This window comes from Sinohyriopsis cumingii, chromosome 13 (genome assembly GCF_028554795.1).
Source record: "Sinohyriopsis cumingii isolate HCF-2022 chromosome 13, ASM2855479v2, whole genome shotgun sequence".
In the NCBI taxonomy this organism is placed as follows: domain Eukaryota; kingdom Metazoa; phylum Mollusca; class Bivalvia; order Unionida; family Unionidae; genus Sinohyriopsis; species Sinohyriopsis cumingii.
The window spans coordinates 41,700,049-41,715,915 of record NC_142973.1 but is presented as its reverse complement, the minus strand read 5'-3'; the positions used below and the strand labels follow the sequence as shown (position 1 = coordinate 41,715,915).

Genomic DNA, 15,867 nt, shown 5'->3' with positions numbered 1-15,867 from the left:
ACCAGACATTACAAGTGTTTCAGTGATCTGGTTTTACCAGATTTCAAGTTGTGGTTTGCCTAAATAGATAGGATGTTACATCTTACATGAGTTTTATTTCAAATGAAATTTATGAAGCAAGACAAATAATTTTGATATTTTACAAGCCTTGGAGGAGAGCAACAGATTGAAATTATTCAACAAATTTCATTTAAAATGAACAAAAATGGAAGATTCTATCTAATGCATGATGAAAAATACAAATTTTATTAGACCAAACCACAGAATGGTGTAGTGAAATGACATTTGGATGCCTCTGTCATTATCCCATTTCTTTGCATGACAGTATGACATCATTTGTAATGTCATGAGTGTTATGATATAGGTACATGTTTGCTGTCAAGAAGTAATACCCATATCTTGCCTATGCCAAAGACAAAAAGATACATAACAAATCTGAATACCTTTACAGAAGATCTCCTCCTCCCTCTGACAAAGTGTGGTGGAATCAATACTCTTTCCACATGCCATACATTTAAAACAGGCCTTGTGATAGATCTGCAACCAGAAAATGTAATGTGACAGTCAAATAATATTTGTTAAAAATGGAAACTGTTTTGAAATAAAATACAAGGGACGTGAAAAATATTTTCACTTAGTCAAGAGTCCCTTAAAGGGACTGATGGTCTACTGGTCCCAACAGAATTTGCTAAAGTTCTCAAGATGTTTTTTCCTCCTATTATCTAATAACTACAATGTATTCAAATCACCACTTATGATCATGAGAAACTTGAAAACACCACACTAAGTAACAAAAACTTCTTCTCCTTGAGTTAATGTGTACATAGATAAATGCAATATAAAATTCTCCATTATAGCCTTTCACCTTGAACCTGATGTCATGGAAAGGAAATAATGTAAAGATATACTCACGTACTTAGTTAGGTTTAGTCCATAATTAATATCAAAAACAAAAAGAAAAACAAATGTCTGAAATGACATCATTCAGTGTAATTTCAAACAGATCCACAACTTGTGTTTGATAAAACTCCATCCAACTTATTTGTGTTATCATGCTCACAAACCATCATAGACACAGACCCAAACCAATGCCTTTGTGCTTGAAATCAATGTTCGAGTGTTATCAACATTTTCAATGAAAAACAACTAATACAAAGCCTGGTAAAAATCATTTGTATATGTATAAGTCACTGTGTTCATAAACAGTAATACAAAAATGCAAGCAGTGACCTCTGAATTGACCCCCAAGTCAAGTAGGTCTGGTTTTCAAAACTTGTTCATAATATCACTGTCGTGTTGGTGGTTAGATCTGCACCATTTTCAGTCAGACTATTATATACTGCAGGAAGCATTTCAGTAGAAACCCCATGAAGAGAGCATCAATAACAAGATTGTTGCAATGACCACTAGATACCATACACAGGTCAGATAAGCACCATTGTCGGTCAGAACCTACCATATATTGTTATAATGTTGTAGTGGGAAGTGCATGTGGATACTACCATCCATTCAGGAGAAATAACCATAAAGATCTCACGATGGCCAGCAAGGCAACCTTTCTGGAGGTCAGATTAGCATAATTTTATTACAGGACCAACAACATATAGTATATAAAGAAGCACCAAAAAAAAAATCATATTGATACAACCATCCATTGAGAAGTAGCATTAACAAAAGTCTCTTGAATGGACTGACACTCTACTAGGCAAAAAGAAATTCCAGGAATTCAAAATAAGACGATTTCTTCCTTTTAAACTGTCAAGATTTAGGATCATCTCTGATATTTTCAACAACAGCAAGATTTTCAAATTAGCTGCTTCTGTGGGCATTATGAATGTCAGATTGGCATCAATTCACTTGGGACAATGCAAGCATCACTAGAAGTCTTTTGGTCAAAACTCCATTCTTTAATGATCACCCATTCATGGAGAGTAGTGACAGGAAGATTTTCATAACAGCCAAGGTGGGAGTCAAATTGTATGTATGACTGGAACCATTTTTATTCTGGGATTAAACAGGTATTGCTACCAGCCTATTGGTGAAAAATCATGTTGATACTGCATCCATCTGGGAGAAGATAACAATACTTTCAAGAAAGCCATCATGCTAGCCATATTTGTATTTAGGATCAAGAGGACACTATAAGAACCCTTCTGATGAAAACCACAGGACAAAGTGACTTTTCTTTTAAGAGTAAAAAAAAATAAGATTTTTAAGGTGGTTACATTATGATAAGTCTTTTAGTAAAACCCCATGATAGCATGACCAATCATTCAGGAGAAGTGATAATATTACCAAGCTGGTCACTGGCAGCTATATTAGACATCAGATCAGCACCATTTTCATTTAGGACTAACTAGACATCATAAGAAGTCTTTAGATGAAAACCCCCATGTCAATATGATTTTCTGCTCAGGAGAAGCAGCAAAAAGATTTTCAAGATGGCTGCTGTTTGGTGGCCATATTGAATAACAAGACTAATACAATCAGAATATGAGTTAACTATTAATACAAGCCATGAAAGTTTAAGGCAAGATTTTCAAGACGACTGTTGTGGCAGCCATATATGATGTCAGATCAGCACCATTTTCATTCTGTACTAAACAGACATCGTCTTTTAGTGAAACCCCGTGTTGATATGCCCATGCATTCAGAAATAGCAGTAACAAGACTTTCAATTTATATCGGAACATTTTTCACTTATGACCAACTAGACATCATAAAAAGTCTTCTGGTGAAAATCCCATGCTGATATGAACATCCATTTAAGAGAAGTCACAAAAACAAGATTTTCAAGATGGTCACTGTGGCAGCTATATTATACCCAAGATCAGCACCAATTTCATTTAAGACGAACTGGACATCACAAGAAGTACTTTGGTGAACACCCAACATTAATACTTCTTTCTGTTCAGGAAGAGTTGTGATAAGATGATTTTCAAGACATGACAGCCACTTTGGATGATAGATTGGCACCATTTTCATCTAAGACCAACTACACATCATAAAAAGTAATTTTGTGAAAACCCTATGTTGATCTGACCATCCATTCAGAAGGAGCAGCAATAACAACATTTTCAAGATGGCTGCCCTGGTGGCCATTTTCAACATCAGAAAACAGATCTATTTTCGTTTAGGACTAACTAGACATCATATTAAGTCTTTCTGAAAAAAAAAAAACAACATGCTGATATGACCATCCGTTCAGGTCGAATAGCAATAACAAGACTTTTTGACAGCACAATTTTAAATTCCAGCCAAGACCATCTACCAGTCATACAAAGGTTTTATTTGGGTGAAAACATCATTTTGATATGACCATTTGTACTGATGGAGCAGCAAGAACTGGAAATAAACTTCTTTGCCTAAAAATCTTTCCACTTCTAAGGTACAAAATCAGCTTTCACTTTTCACTTAATAGACATTCATCAGTGCTAAAAAGAACTACATAAAGTTCATGCACAGTATTAATAATGATAACTAGCTCAAAGACAAAAGGAAAGATCAGTAAGTAATATGGGATACCTTGTACTTCCGAGTAGTTTTGTATCAACACTGTGAAGATGAACATAAAATATTAAGATACACTTGCATGATTAACAAACATGGTGCTTCAAACTGTGAATATAATCAAATTTTGTTTTTTAAAGACAAAAAGCTGGTATATAATGAAATTTCCCAAAACCCAGCAAGAAGTTTTCTCTTGCAAACAGTACGTGAATCCTCATCCTATGAAAAATATGTATCTTTTAATCTATGAATTCAAAATTTAGTTTTTACAAGAAATTTTTAAGTTCTGACATACCCGTCCACCACCTTGCACTTGTTCAGCAAAGTAGACAGCCTTGTCACAGCGAGGACAAATGTCTGCTCCAAATTTACTTCCACTTCCTCGTCCATTCACTAACAACGGTGCAGCTTGAGCTTGTGCAAACTGTGACACATTCCTGATAAAGTACACATGATCAATTATTACATTTTTAATTTGGAATAAGCAAAAAGTATTTCTGATTAAATTTAAACATACACTTTATTTTGTCTTCTTCTGTATCACTTTTTCTGCAGTTGCTTGTTTTCTCACTCCCCCATGCCTAATGAAATTACAGGAAGAATATATGACTGTGTACTTCTTCAAAAGCTTATGTTTGTAGCTTAAATTATAACTGGCTGTTTCCTCTTGACTAATGCATGAATAATATATAAAAAGGCAAATGCAAGGAATTCATTGGAAGTGGAGTGTAGTTTTGTACAGAATGGGGATGGGTGATGGTGAAATAATAAACGATTTATGGTACATCTGTATAGAAGATTGACAACATAGAAAACTGACAAACCAGTCATGGTAAGGTCCCATTAATATAAAGCTGCATATAAAATCTACTTAAAATAAAATTGTGATAATTTGTTTTGGGCTGACACAGGGTTTGAAAATTCTCTAAAAGTTCATTATTGTGTGAGGCAAAAGTATTTAACAATTTTACTCAAGATAAACACTGATCTGCCCTAAATCAATACTCACCACATCAGGTGAGTGACTGGAAAGATCACTTGACAGCCAGAAATGTTCAACTGCCAATCTGAATGAGGTGAGTAAATTTTCGACCCTTTAAGTGTAACATTTGTTAACCTAAACTCCACTAAGTGATGATGTACCAAGGTGATAAACAAATCTGGCCAAACAATATGGCAACTTTAAACTGCATATCAAATTTAACCAAATCCAAATTGATTGAATTATTGTGCAGAAACAAAAGTGGGCAAGTTCAACAATCAGGGGCCTTAAGTCTGGTGATGCAGAATGATACAGTTCAAACTGCCAAGGAATCAACAACATACAGCTGCATACCAAATTTGGGTAAAATCAATAATAGCAAGGTGTGTGTGTGTGTTATGGGATTTTTAACATAGATTTAACATTTGAGTCATATTGCAACAATGTCTTTAGTGTGGCAGTTTATACTGATATCTAGCACTGGGCATCATGCCACAGATATGTGGCACCTAGTCACATTTTCCTGACACCAGGCCAACAAGTCCTAATACTAATCTCTTAACGTTGAGTGCTGAACAAGGCATCTGATAGAATTGTTTTTACAAGTCTTTGGTATGACTCAGCCAGGGTTCAAAACCCATGACCTCCTGCATCTGAGGTAGATGTTCTAACCACCTGGGCAACCAGCAAGGTGACTGAATCATATATCCCCACACCAGCCAATCCAAAATATGCCAGAAAAATATGCCAAACATTTCATACACAAGTATTTGTATTTATAAATTATACAGAGAAGGTATAGGAAACACTGCATTTTGCTCTGGAAATTGAGTGTAAACAAACAGACAAGTAGGCAGAAACATTAAAAATATTGAAACTGAAGGATTCTGAAGTGTGTGTTTGTCTGTGTGTATTCGGATATTTAATAGAGCTTTAAAAAAAATTCAGTCTTATTGCTACAATGTCTGCAGTGTGACAGTTTACAGTGATGTCTGGCTCTAGCATTGGGGCATCATGCTGCAGACATTTAGCAACATGTCCCACCCAGCCACATTATCCTGAAACCAGGCTGACCAGTCCTAACACTAACCTCTTAATGCTGAGCACCAAGTAAGGCAGCTGCTAGAACCATTTTTACAAGTCTTTGGTATGACTTAGCCAGGGTCTGAACCCATCACCTCCTGCATCCAAGGCAGATGCTCTAACCACTTAGGCCACCAGCAAAGTGACTGAATCATATATATATCCCTACACCAGCAAATCCAAAATGGCTATTGAGTGTAAGAACATGAAAAAGATGAAAATTGTTCGAAGTATTGAAAATTTTAAATTGTGCATGGCAAAAGACATGTATATCCTCCTAGTCAATAAGTATACCATATTTCATGCACATATCTTAAACAGTACTTGAGTTCTGACCAAGAAACAAGACTAGATAACATATACATGGATAGACTGACAAAAGAAGAAAAAACATTAACAAAATGTTTACTGGAAGCTGGCATCTTACCTGCATCCATATGCTTGAAAGTACAACACTCTGACTTCAACACATTTGAACACAAATCATTAATACTGCTGACCATGATATGTACAAAATTTCTGCTTAAGAAAGAGACAGGCAGGACAAAAACTCCTTGCCTATCAGTGTGCAAACTTTAGATCCATGGTTGTAATATTCCAAAGCTTTAGCAAATGTAACCACTGTGATATGCGACTTTCCCTTACCACTGCTTACTTGGCTACATGGTGCCAGCTAAGTTCAGGTATCCCAAAAAATAAAGCCATACAAAACCAAAATAAAGGGAAAAAGGGACACATTCCTCAAAAGACAAAGTCAAATTGCAAAATAAACTGCACTCTTTTCAAAAGTCCAAAAGCATCTCAGATAGATCATACAGCTCATCCTAGGACAAAAAGAGTGTCTCCACTTACCAAATCCCAAAACATGGAAGAACTATACAAAATGTGAAGTCTTTAAGTGAAAATTCCATTTCTATGCTGTGATAGCACTTTTCAAGGTAAACTCAGCATTTAAGAGCAACTATCTACCGTTAAAAGTTTGTAACTGAAACTCCCATGTCGTTATGATTATCCATTGAGAAAAACTACCCAAACCAAAATTCCACAATGGTCACCATGATGGCCATGTCTGAGATTAAATCAGTACCATTGTCCCTAAGAAATATCTATATAACTGAAGTTTGTCTTCAAATAAATGTTCCATGTTTGTATGGCTGTGTGTTCAGGAGTAGCAATATTTAGAATTTCAAGATAGGTCAGATTGCATTGATTTTTGTTTAGGACCAACTAGACCTTGGGATGAAACAATGTGCCAAGTTCATGACCTTCCTCCAAGCAGTTTATGAGAACTAACACTATGAACAATTAACACAGGGCAATAAAAAAAAATCATGGTATTTAACCAAAAGAGTTCAAAATAATGTATAATGGACAATTACTTGTGATTTCAATATCTTGCTTTTGTAACTAGATGAATGAGAACTATTTCATACCAGGGAAGGCAGTTTTTAAAAAATATATGCCAGGGTACTCTTTGATTTCACAGAGTTAATATTACAATAATAAGAAATTTCTAAACTGCATCTATGAGTGAATACCCCACTTTAAAAGTGCCTTCCCTGGGTCCCATGAATGTTTTAATGGAACAGCCCTAAGCAATATGCCAAGATTAGTCTTGCATAACTTACTCTCTAGTTATCTCTCCCACCCTTCCAGTATCCATGGAGAGCAAAGCAGCACCCCCAGCATAGCCATAGCCCTTTGGTCCAAACAGTTTGGAATGGCAAGACTTGCAGTACACCTCTCCCTCATGATCTGTGCAAGTAGTACTATCCAGACCCTTGTTACAATTTGCTAAAAAAAATAAATAATACTTTCTTAAAATTTATTTATTTTCATGAATATCAAATTTTATTATTTTTAAAAATGTGTGTTGCTGTTGGTATTTAAGTTCACAAATTGAAGCAAATGGTCCTGTTGAATTCACTGATAATTCTTTGTTGGGCATCCAAACTGGGGGTTTAATTTGTCATAAAATAAAAAGATTTTACTCCTTTAACAAAAGTGAATTCAGAGAACATTCATTTCTTAATTTTATTAAAAGAATCCATCTATTAATCCAGTTGATGGTTTCCCATTTTTATGGATTTTTTTACTAATGAGTAAAGCCTTAAAATTTGTGAACCAGTCTAAAAATATCATAATTACACTTGTGCTATAAAGCATCAGACAAGAGTGATGAGTGTGTTTCACAGTCATAATTTCTTGTGAAAGGAGCATGAAGGATAAAGTGTGACATTAATGGTGAACAGTGAATATTCCTTCTCTAGAAGTGACCCACTACTAACCAGTTTAAAGAACCATGACTCAACTTATCTGCCTGTTGATTTTCTCAAAAGTTGCTAAACTGCTTTTCTACATATATAAAAAAACAGAAACTTGTACATCAAATAAAACTGAAGTATGTCCATGACATGGGAATTTATCAGACCTGAACTCATTACTTACCACATCTGAGGCACAGTTTGTGCCATTTCTTGCCAAGAGCTCTGGCTTCCTCAGCAAAATACACTGCTTTCCCACAGCGGGAACAGCCTTCACCCCCTCCAAACTTCCCCCCTGTGGAGTTATTGGCCTCCAAGATTGGAGCTGCCTGGGCCTGAGCCAGATAGGAAACATTGCTAGAAAACAAAAATAAACATTTACTTGAATAGTTTTATAAAGTTTTGGTCAAGAAGCAACCCCCGCCCATAAATATCGTCTCCCTAGCCATGTCAAGATTTACCAGCTGAATAGATTTTTCTAGACATGCTAATAAATGGAAAAACATGTAATGACTGAATAACAATATTATATTTACTGAATGTACAGCACAGTAAGGGCTCAAAATTGGGAGCCATGGCAAATGTCTGCAATTCTGCCAGTGTTATAAACTTGTGTTACAACTCAATGATCTTAAACTAAGTAATAGAAAGATGCAAAGGCATCAAGTTCTGTAAAATTCAACAAATAATTTATTTCCCTAGAATACAAAGTGAAAATTTAAAAGGAACTTACAGTATTGTGAATTTAATCCCAATAATCATAAATGTTCTATCACCAGTACAAAAATAGAGTGTTTCTGAAATTAATTCCAATACTGAATGAGCTGATGCACCAATAGCCTTGAATAGGTTGATATACCAACAGTCTTGATGTATTACAATGATATAATCCTGAATGTCTCTGAATGAGTCCTCAGAGACTGATATTAAATTAGGAATTATTAATTTTGTTTATCAGAACTTTATATGAAAATATAAGACACATTAAAATGACCAGGAGGTTGGTCAAACGTTTGCTTCAAGAACATTCTAAGTGTTTGTAAATAAAGCTAGACCTTAAACTCAAATATCAGTAAACTATAACTTACAAACATAGAAAAAATTTAGCTATCTAACCATGACCATTAGCCAAAAGTACAACCTACAATCAGTGATAAAAGTTAAGCACACAATACAGATATACCTAACACCTGACAGGTGAAATCATGAACATAAAACACCTGACAGGTGAAATCATGAATGTAACTATAAAATCCAATGACTGAATGCAATTGTTAAAGAATAAATGCAAAGCAATAAATACTGACAGCTACAACAATAAACAGGACAACAGCAAAGTCATCAGAAAACTGATACCCATGCCCCTCTTATGCTTTTCAGTCAAGATAAAAACCACTACTCACTCGGTAGAGATCTCGTAAGGTACTCCAGTGTCCATGGAAAGTCCAGAGGCTCCCCCAGCAAACCCATAACCCTTTGGTCCAAACTTCTTGCCATAGCAGGCCTTACAGAAAGCATCATCTTCATGCTCTGTTACTGTGTAGCTGTCCAATAGCTTGTCACAGTTGGCTGAAAATTTGAAGAAAAAAAATCTTTATCATCTAAGTTTCTTTTTTTTCTCATAATGTTGTCAACAACTATAAAATCTATTGTCAGCAACTATAAAATCTGTGCACCACACTTGTGTGATAATGATGTCCCAAGAATGTTTTCTGGGGTGGGAGGGGGCTAATTGTAATTCTATAATGCTTAACTGCTACTACTCTATTGCTATCTTTGTCCAAGATGTTAGTCACAGTCCAAGTTTAATATTCCAGAAATAAAAAGAAAAAATGTGAACTCAGACTGATTCTTTTGTCATATCCAGCATATGGACTATATTACTCTTTTGGCTTGGGCTGTGACTAAAGGGAATCACATTGGGGTGGGAGGGAATCTTGCTACAGTAGTATTTAAGTATTAAATAATTAGTTTTACATCCCCCTCCCTAAAACTGCATTTCAATAGTGGAAACACAATACCTGCTACTTTTCCTTTGCTGCCTTTGTCAGCCCGGTATTTGGCTGACAGCTTCAGATAAGCTATAAAATGAACTTATCATTGTCTGCAGGATGTTCTACTGCTGACTGGAAGATGGCCTGAAAACTTGATGGGCTTACACAACTGGACCAAAAGTATAAATACCCTCACAAAAGACAGCTTTCATGACCTCATCCAAGGAATGATTAAAAAAGGATGCAGCAAATGCAGTGACCTCAGGGGCTCTGACTTTCATGTCAGAGATAAATATCTCTCATTAAGAGTATGATTTGTTCTTTGAATAGTCTGAACAATCCACTTGGAGATGGTGGCTGCCTTCATACCTTTTAAAGGGAGAAAACACCCTTTCTTGTCCATCTTGATTTAGCAAGTGCTAACAAGGCATCTGATTATCATGTTCATCCCAAACACAGATACAAATGAAACTATGGATTTCAATAGGAACAGGAGCTACCAAAGTTAGTTGATTCTTGGGCAGACGCCTACAGTTACCAATGAAGTGTAAACTACCCTTTTCCAATGATCAAGTACAAAAATTTTACTCTTTCTCCTTGATAATGCAAAGCAAGGAGGAAGAGTGTTTTAAAAAAAAGATTCTTGAAGGAAGATTCATTCAAAGATTCAACAGGGGGATTTAGATAGTGACAAAGAACATACAGGAGGCACCATCTTGGCATTAAAGAGGAAGAGGTTGGTTTCTGGAACTTAAGCTTAGTGAGAGCATCTCTATTGCCCTTAATGGTGGAAACTAATGAGGGCTGCTCTATTGCCCTTATTGGTGGAAACCAATGAGGGCTGCTCTATTGCCCTTAATGGTGGAAACCAATGAGGGCTGCACTATTGCCCTTAATGGTGGAAACCAATGAGGGCTGCACTATTGCCCTTAATGGTGGAAACCAATGAGGGCTGCACTATTGCCCTTAATGGTGGAAACCAAGCAGGTGTTTTGTCAACAAAAAAAGAAAAGAAAATCTGCAACTGCAGTTAAAGGTGAGCAGACATGACTAATGCAAATCTTGGGTGGTTGATTGTCTTCTAGCCTAAGTGATCCATACAGAAACCTCACGCAAAAATGGTCCTGGCTATGAAATCATTTGATATCAGCCTAAATGTGAAGACTATAAGGAGAGCTGTGAGCTGTGTACGAGAGATCCATTGTGCTGTGACAGCAGATCCTTTCTCAGCAGTTATTTTCTGGGATCATCAATCAGCAGTTCAAGCAGATCACTGAAGCACAATATGTGTGGCCACAGGTGTGCTATCTGGATGAACCGAGACTTTAAAGTTCTGACTCTGAGAAGAACCAAAATTCTAATTCTGAAACAATGGAGGAGGTTCCAAACCCACAAGCTGAGAGATGGGGCATAGAACATCTTGTCTGTAGACAGAGCAATGCCTTATGCTATTAATCCACCCTTGAAGGGTTCCAGATTGTTAATCTAAAGAGAAGCTTATTCCCAAGACCACCAGCCCTGCAGAGACACTTCCTTGGGCTATAGGTGCATGCCCCCAGTCTAAATCTGAGGTGTCAGTGTGAAGGAAGGAGGTCCAGAGCATGAAATGAACTTCAGCTGAAAAATTATCCAGATTTTTTTTACCAACTGACATAGGGATGAAAACTGGATCCTAGATGACTGAATGGCTGAGGTAAAAAGGAGCCAAGCTGCAGTTTACCTACGTACGACTTCACCTGACCAGAAAATCGGAATCTCACAAAAATTCTTGTAGTAGTGTAATGTGAGGTTAAATGTGAATGATTCCACCAGAATTTGCACAGTCGGCATCTCTGTAATATTAGTAGTGTATTTGTGCCAATTTTTACAGAAACAAGACAGTGAATAGTGCATGGATGGATTAATGTATAGACAAAAGTATGAAAATACTAAAAATAATCCACCTGAAGATTTGAACAAAAAATGACACATCTGAACTACTAGTCTAATATGTCAGTTTGACAAATATTCTGTTGGATGCTTGTGACTTGCCCTGCTTCAATTTTATTCATTCTGCACTGCACATAATATAAATCAGTTTCAAATACCACTTGTCCAAATTGGTCAAGCATCTTGAAAAGGCAAGTTATCCTTCTTCTGCCACCATTCATAAACTTGAATGGATAAGTGGAATTTCTGAGCCTTGTTAGTGTACCAAGTTTACAGCCCTGTACGTGTACCAAGTTTTGAACCCTGTAAATTTACCAAGCTTCACAAAGATATCATAAATGTTTTTGGAAAAATGAAAGTATTGATAATGGATGGACAACAAAAAAATAATACTAAAACTGAATGACATTTATGAAACTAGTGATAAATACATACCCTCAATAATACATAGCAGAGTGATAAAAAGAAAGCGAAGCGATTAAGTATACTATATAATTCAATTTCAATATGTGAAACTCCAAACAGTGTAGTATAAAATTTATCAATGGATGACAAATGCCCCCAGCCCAACCCCTGCATAAAGTCTTAATCTGAAAGTACAAGGTCCAGCACTCTCAATTTTTATTCTATTTATGATAGTGTCCTATGTACCAGCACTGTCAATTGGTACTACTTATGCAATTACCCTTATCATTGAATAAGGCAAGAAAATAACTTGGTAATGCCTTAGAACAATTCTGTGTAATTGATTTGGTTGATGCATACAGCATTACCTAGAAGTTTTTTTTCTTGTAATGGTGACTTAGTAATACACGCATCTCACTGTAGGCCTTTCACAGCAAGATGCCCATATACCACAACGTGCATGGGTGCTTACCCTTGGTTCTTGCATTTTTTTAAAAAGTATTTATAGGAGGCACTATGTCATATATAGGCAGAACAACTGGCTCGATCTTATCAGGGAGTGTCTATAATAGACAACTCACTACAGTCATAGAGGTAAGTAGATTATATGTAAAGTCAAATTTGTAACTATCTGTATTTTAAATGCCTCATATCAATACAGTTTTCATCTTTCATTCTTGTGGTTTAAGCTCTGTAAAATTATGCAGTGTTTGGACATATAAAAATGCCAGTTTGATTTATTTACCATCGAGGGCCTTATAGTGATGTAGAAAACTGATGGTAGCATGTGTTTTATGGACTTTGTTTTTGCAATGTTTAGTATTTTTCTATCTGGGTTGTGATTTAGATGTGTATATGTTATTATTAATGTCTATTCAATGTGAATACAATGGCCAGTCTGGTCTATTTTATAACTGAGAGGGCTGGAAAGGCTGCCAGCATAGCTGATAGGGCTTGCAGTATGGCTGCATACAGCTGATAGGGCTGGCAATGTGGCAGCCTACAGCTGATAGGGCTGGCAATGTGGCAGCCTACAGCTGATAGGGCTGGCAACATGGCAGCCTACAGCTGATAGGGCTGGCAACATGGCAGCATATGGGTGATAGAGTTGTGCAGTGTGGCAGCATAGCTGTTACATGTAGCAGCATAACTGGCCATGCCGCAAATTAGTTGACAGTGAGGCAGCATTATTGTAACAGTGATTTATAATTATAAGACATAAGGTTGATTCAACCATGCTCATTTCTTTAAAGCATATGGTTGCTGTTGTTGTTGTTGTTGTTGTTGTTGTGTGGTTTAACGGCATTTTTCAGCACACGATAGGCTATGCATGGCGGCCAGTATAAATGGTGAAGGATGAACCCTGGAAAACACTGGGAAGAACCACCGACCCACGAGAAGCTACTGGCAAGCTTTCTCACATACCCACATTGGCCGAATCCTAGACTCGAACCCATGCAGACAAGGTGAGATGGCAGTGATCTGTAATGGACAGTGCTTTAGACCACTCGGCCACTAGGAGCCCCACATATGGTTGTACAAATTACTCTCTTTTTTCCCCATATAGTATGGTTGTATGGACCATACTCATTTCCTTAAAGTACAATGTTGAATGTGCTGTATTCGTTGTAAATCATATAGTTAAATGAACCATATGTATCATTTTTACATGAAAAGTACTGATTTATTTTGGGTACATTTTCATTGCAGTGGTTTCGTAACATTTGATGAGTGGTTGGTTATTTCACATGTTCATGAATTTTATGTCAGTTCAATTGTCAGTGTGCAAGGTAATCATTATTAGGGTCTACATCTTTAGTTGTTTTCATGTATTTTTATTTTCATTTCATAGACTCCTTTTCTTTCACATATATTGTGTGTCGTGTTTTCACTTGATCCAAAATCCATTTGGTTTCAATCTTGTTACAACCGTATGTACTAGCACTGTCAATTTATACTATTTATGCTAGTATCCTATGTACTAGCACTGTCAATTTGCACTACCTTTGCTAGTACCCTATGTACCAGCACTGTCAATTTATACTGCTTAAATTAGTACTGCATGTACTAGCACTGTCAATTTATACTACTTATGTTAGTACCCTATGTATTAGCACTGTCAATTTATACTACTTAAGCTAGTACCCTATACACTAGCTGTCAATTTATACTACTTACACTAGTACCCTATGTACTAGTACTGTCAATTTTTACTACTTATGCTAGTGCTTTATCTACTAGCACTGTCAATTTATACTAGTTACACTAGTACCCTATTTACTAGCACCGTAAATTTATACTGCTTTTGTATGCTTCACTTTGCTTCAATGGTTATATAAAATATATTTAAGGCATACAATTCTGAGTAAGAAAATGCATTTCTATACAACTTGCTTGACAAAGCTGGACTGAAACATCTTGTATGGAGAATAAAAGATTTCCAAAATCTGTGTGTCTCTATGCATGTTTCTCGGTGACATACACCCCTAGTTGTACATCTATTTTATGTATAATTTACAATTGGTGGGGAGGCTTGCTCAAAGGGAACAACCAAAGATTTCAACTAGAAGACACTTAAACATACCACAACGTAAACACAGCTTATGCCACTTTCTCTGAATTGCTCTGACTTCCTCAGCAAAATAAACAGGTTTCCCACAGCGGGGACAAGCATCAGTACCACCCCACCTCGTGCTTGAGTCACCCCGTTGCAACATAGGGGCAGCTTGGGCCTGAGCAAAGCTGGTGGGTCTGCAACAGGAAAAACAATCTTGTAAAGCAGAAAAAAATGTATCAAAGTACAATAGCTAGTTGAAGGAAACTTACCTTTCTTGTAATTACTTTGTTCTACAAACTATTTTTATGAGATCATTCACAACTCTAGTAATAAAAACTTTCCTGAATCTATCGAGCCTCAAGAAACTGGCTTAACCCTTAAAGTGCTAGACATTACATTAGTTGTGCTGTCGGTCGATGTCTAGTAGTGCTTGTCGTGACTAAAGTCGTTTTCCAGGTAAGCAACAATGTATGCATCCTATTACTTCAACTAGCCATGACTGCTTGTAAAACTATATATGATTGGTTTATACTTGTACTTTACTATGCATTTAGAGAAGAAGTTTTACAAATACTCGCTTTTGAGTATGTGGTACACTGTACCTTGAAAAAATTAAAATGGCTGACACTCAATATGATGGTGATTTCTTGCAACAAATACTGGCTTCTGATAGTGACGATGACAATGATTTTGAAGGATTTGAGGAGGATGAAATTACTGGAGCTGGCGAAGAGTTGATGGGAATACCCATGAGTTAGTTTGAGCCTGGAATTGATGTGGAACTGGAGTCCGATGTACATGCTGGCTGGACAAGAAAAGATGGCATGCCTGTCCACTCCCAAATTTGCTGGTAATTGAAAATTAAATGTCAAGATGGCAAATAATGAACCTATGGACTATTTAAGGCTCTTTTTATGACGAGTTATTGAATCTAATCATCTAATCTAATCAAACAAATCATTATGCAGATTAGAGAGTTCATGGAGCAGACTTGAAGGAGAACAGTTGCATGAAGAAAGGCAGCCTGTCACACCTGAGCAGCTAAAACTCTTTTTTGCACTGATTATAACAATGGGTTTGGTACATAAATCTGATCACGATTCTTACAGGGCTACTGATACTGTGATATCAGCCCCATACTTC

General features: G+C 36.5%; 1 protein-coding gene across 4 annotated transcripts in view; it reads right to left on the bottom strand.

Moving 5' to 3' along the window:
* The window catches only part of LOC149785282 (muscle LIM protein Mlp84B-like), a 52,701-nt gene that overhangs the window by 16,877 nt on the left and 19,957 nt on the right, over positions 1-15,867 (bottom strand). For all 4 annotated transcript variants that reach the window (XM_089979155.1, XM_089979154.1, XM_089979156.1 and 1 more), the window contains exons 4-9: positions 14,752-14,918; positions 9,243-9,408; positions 8,024-8,196; positions 7,204-7,369; positions 3,806-3,947; positions 444-537 (exon numbers count right to left, since the gene is read on the bottom strand). In XM_089979155.1, the coding sequence (XP_089835281.1) occupies positions 444-537; positions 3,806-3,947; positions 7,204-7,369; positions 8,024-8,196; positions 9,243-9,408; positions 14,752-14,918 (908 nt within the window). The remainder of the gene's footprint in view (positions 1-443; positions 538-3,805; positions 3,948-7,203; positions 7,370-8,023; positions 8,197-9,242; positions 9,409-14,751; positions 14,919-15,867) is intronic.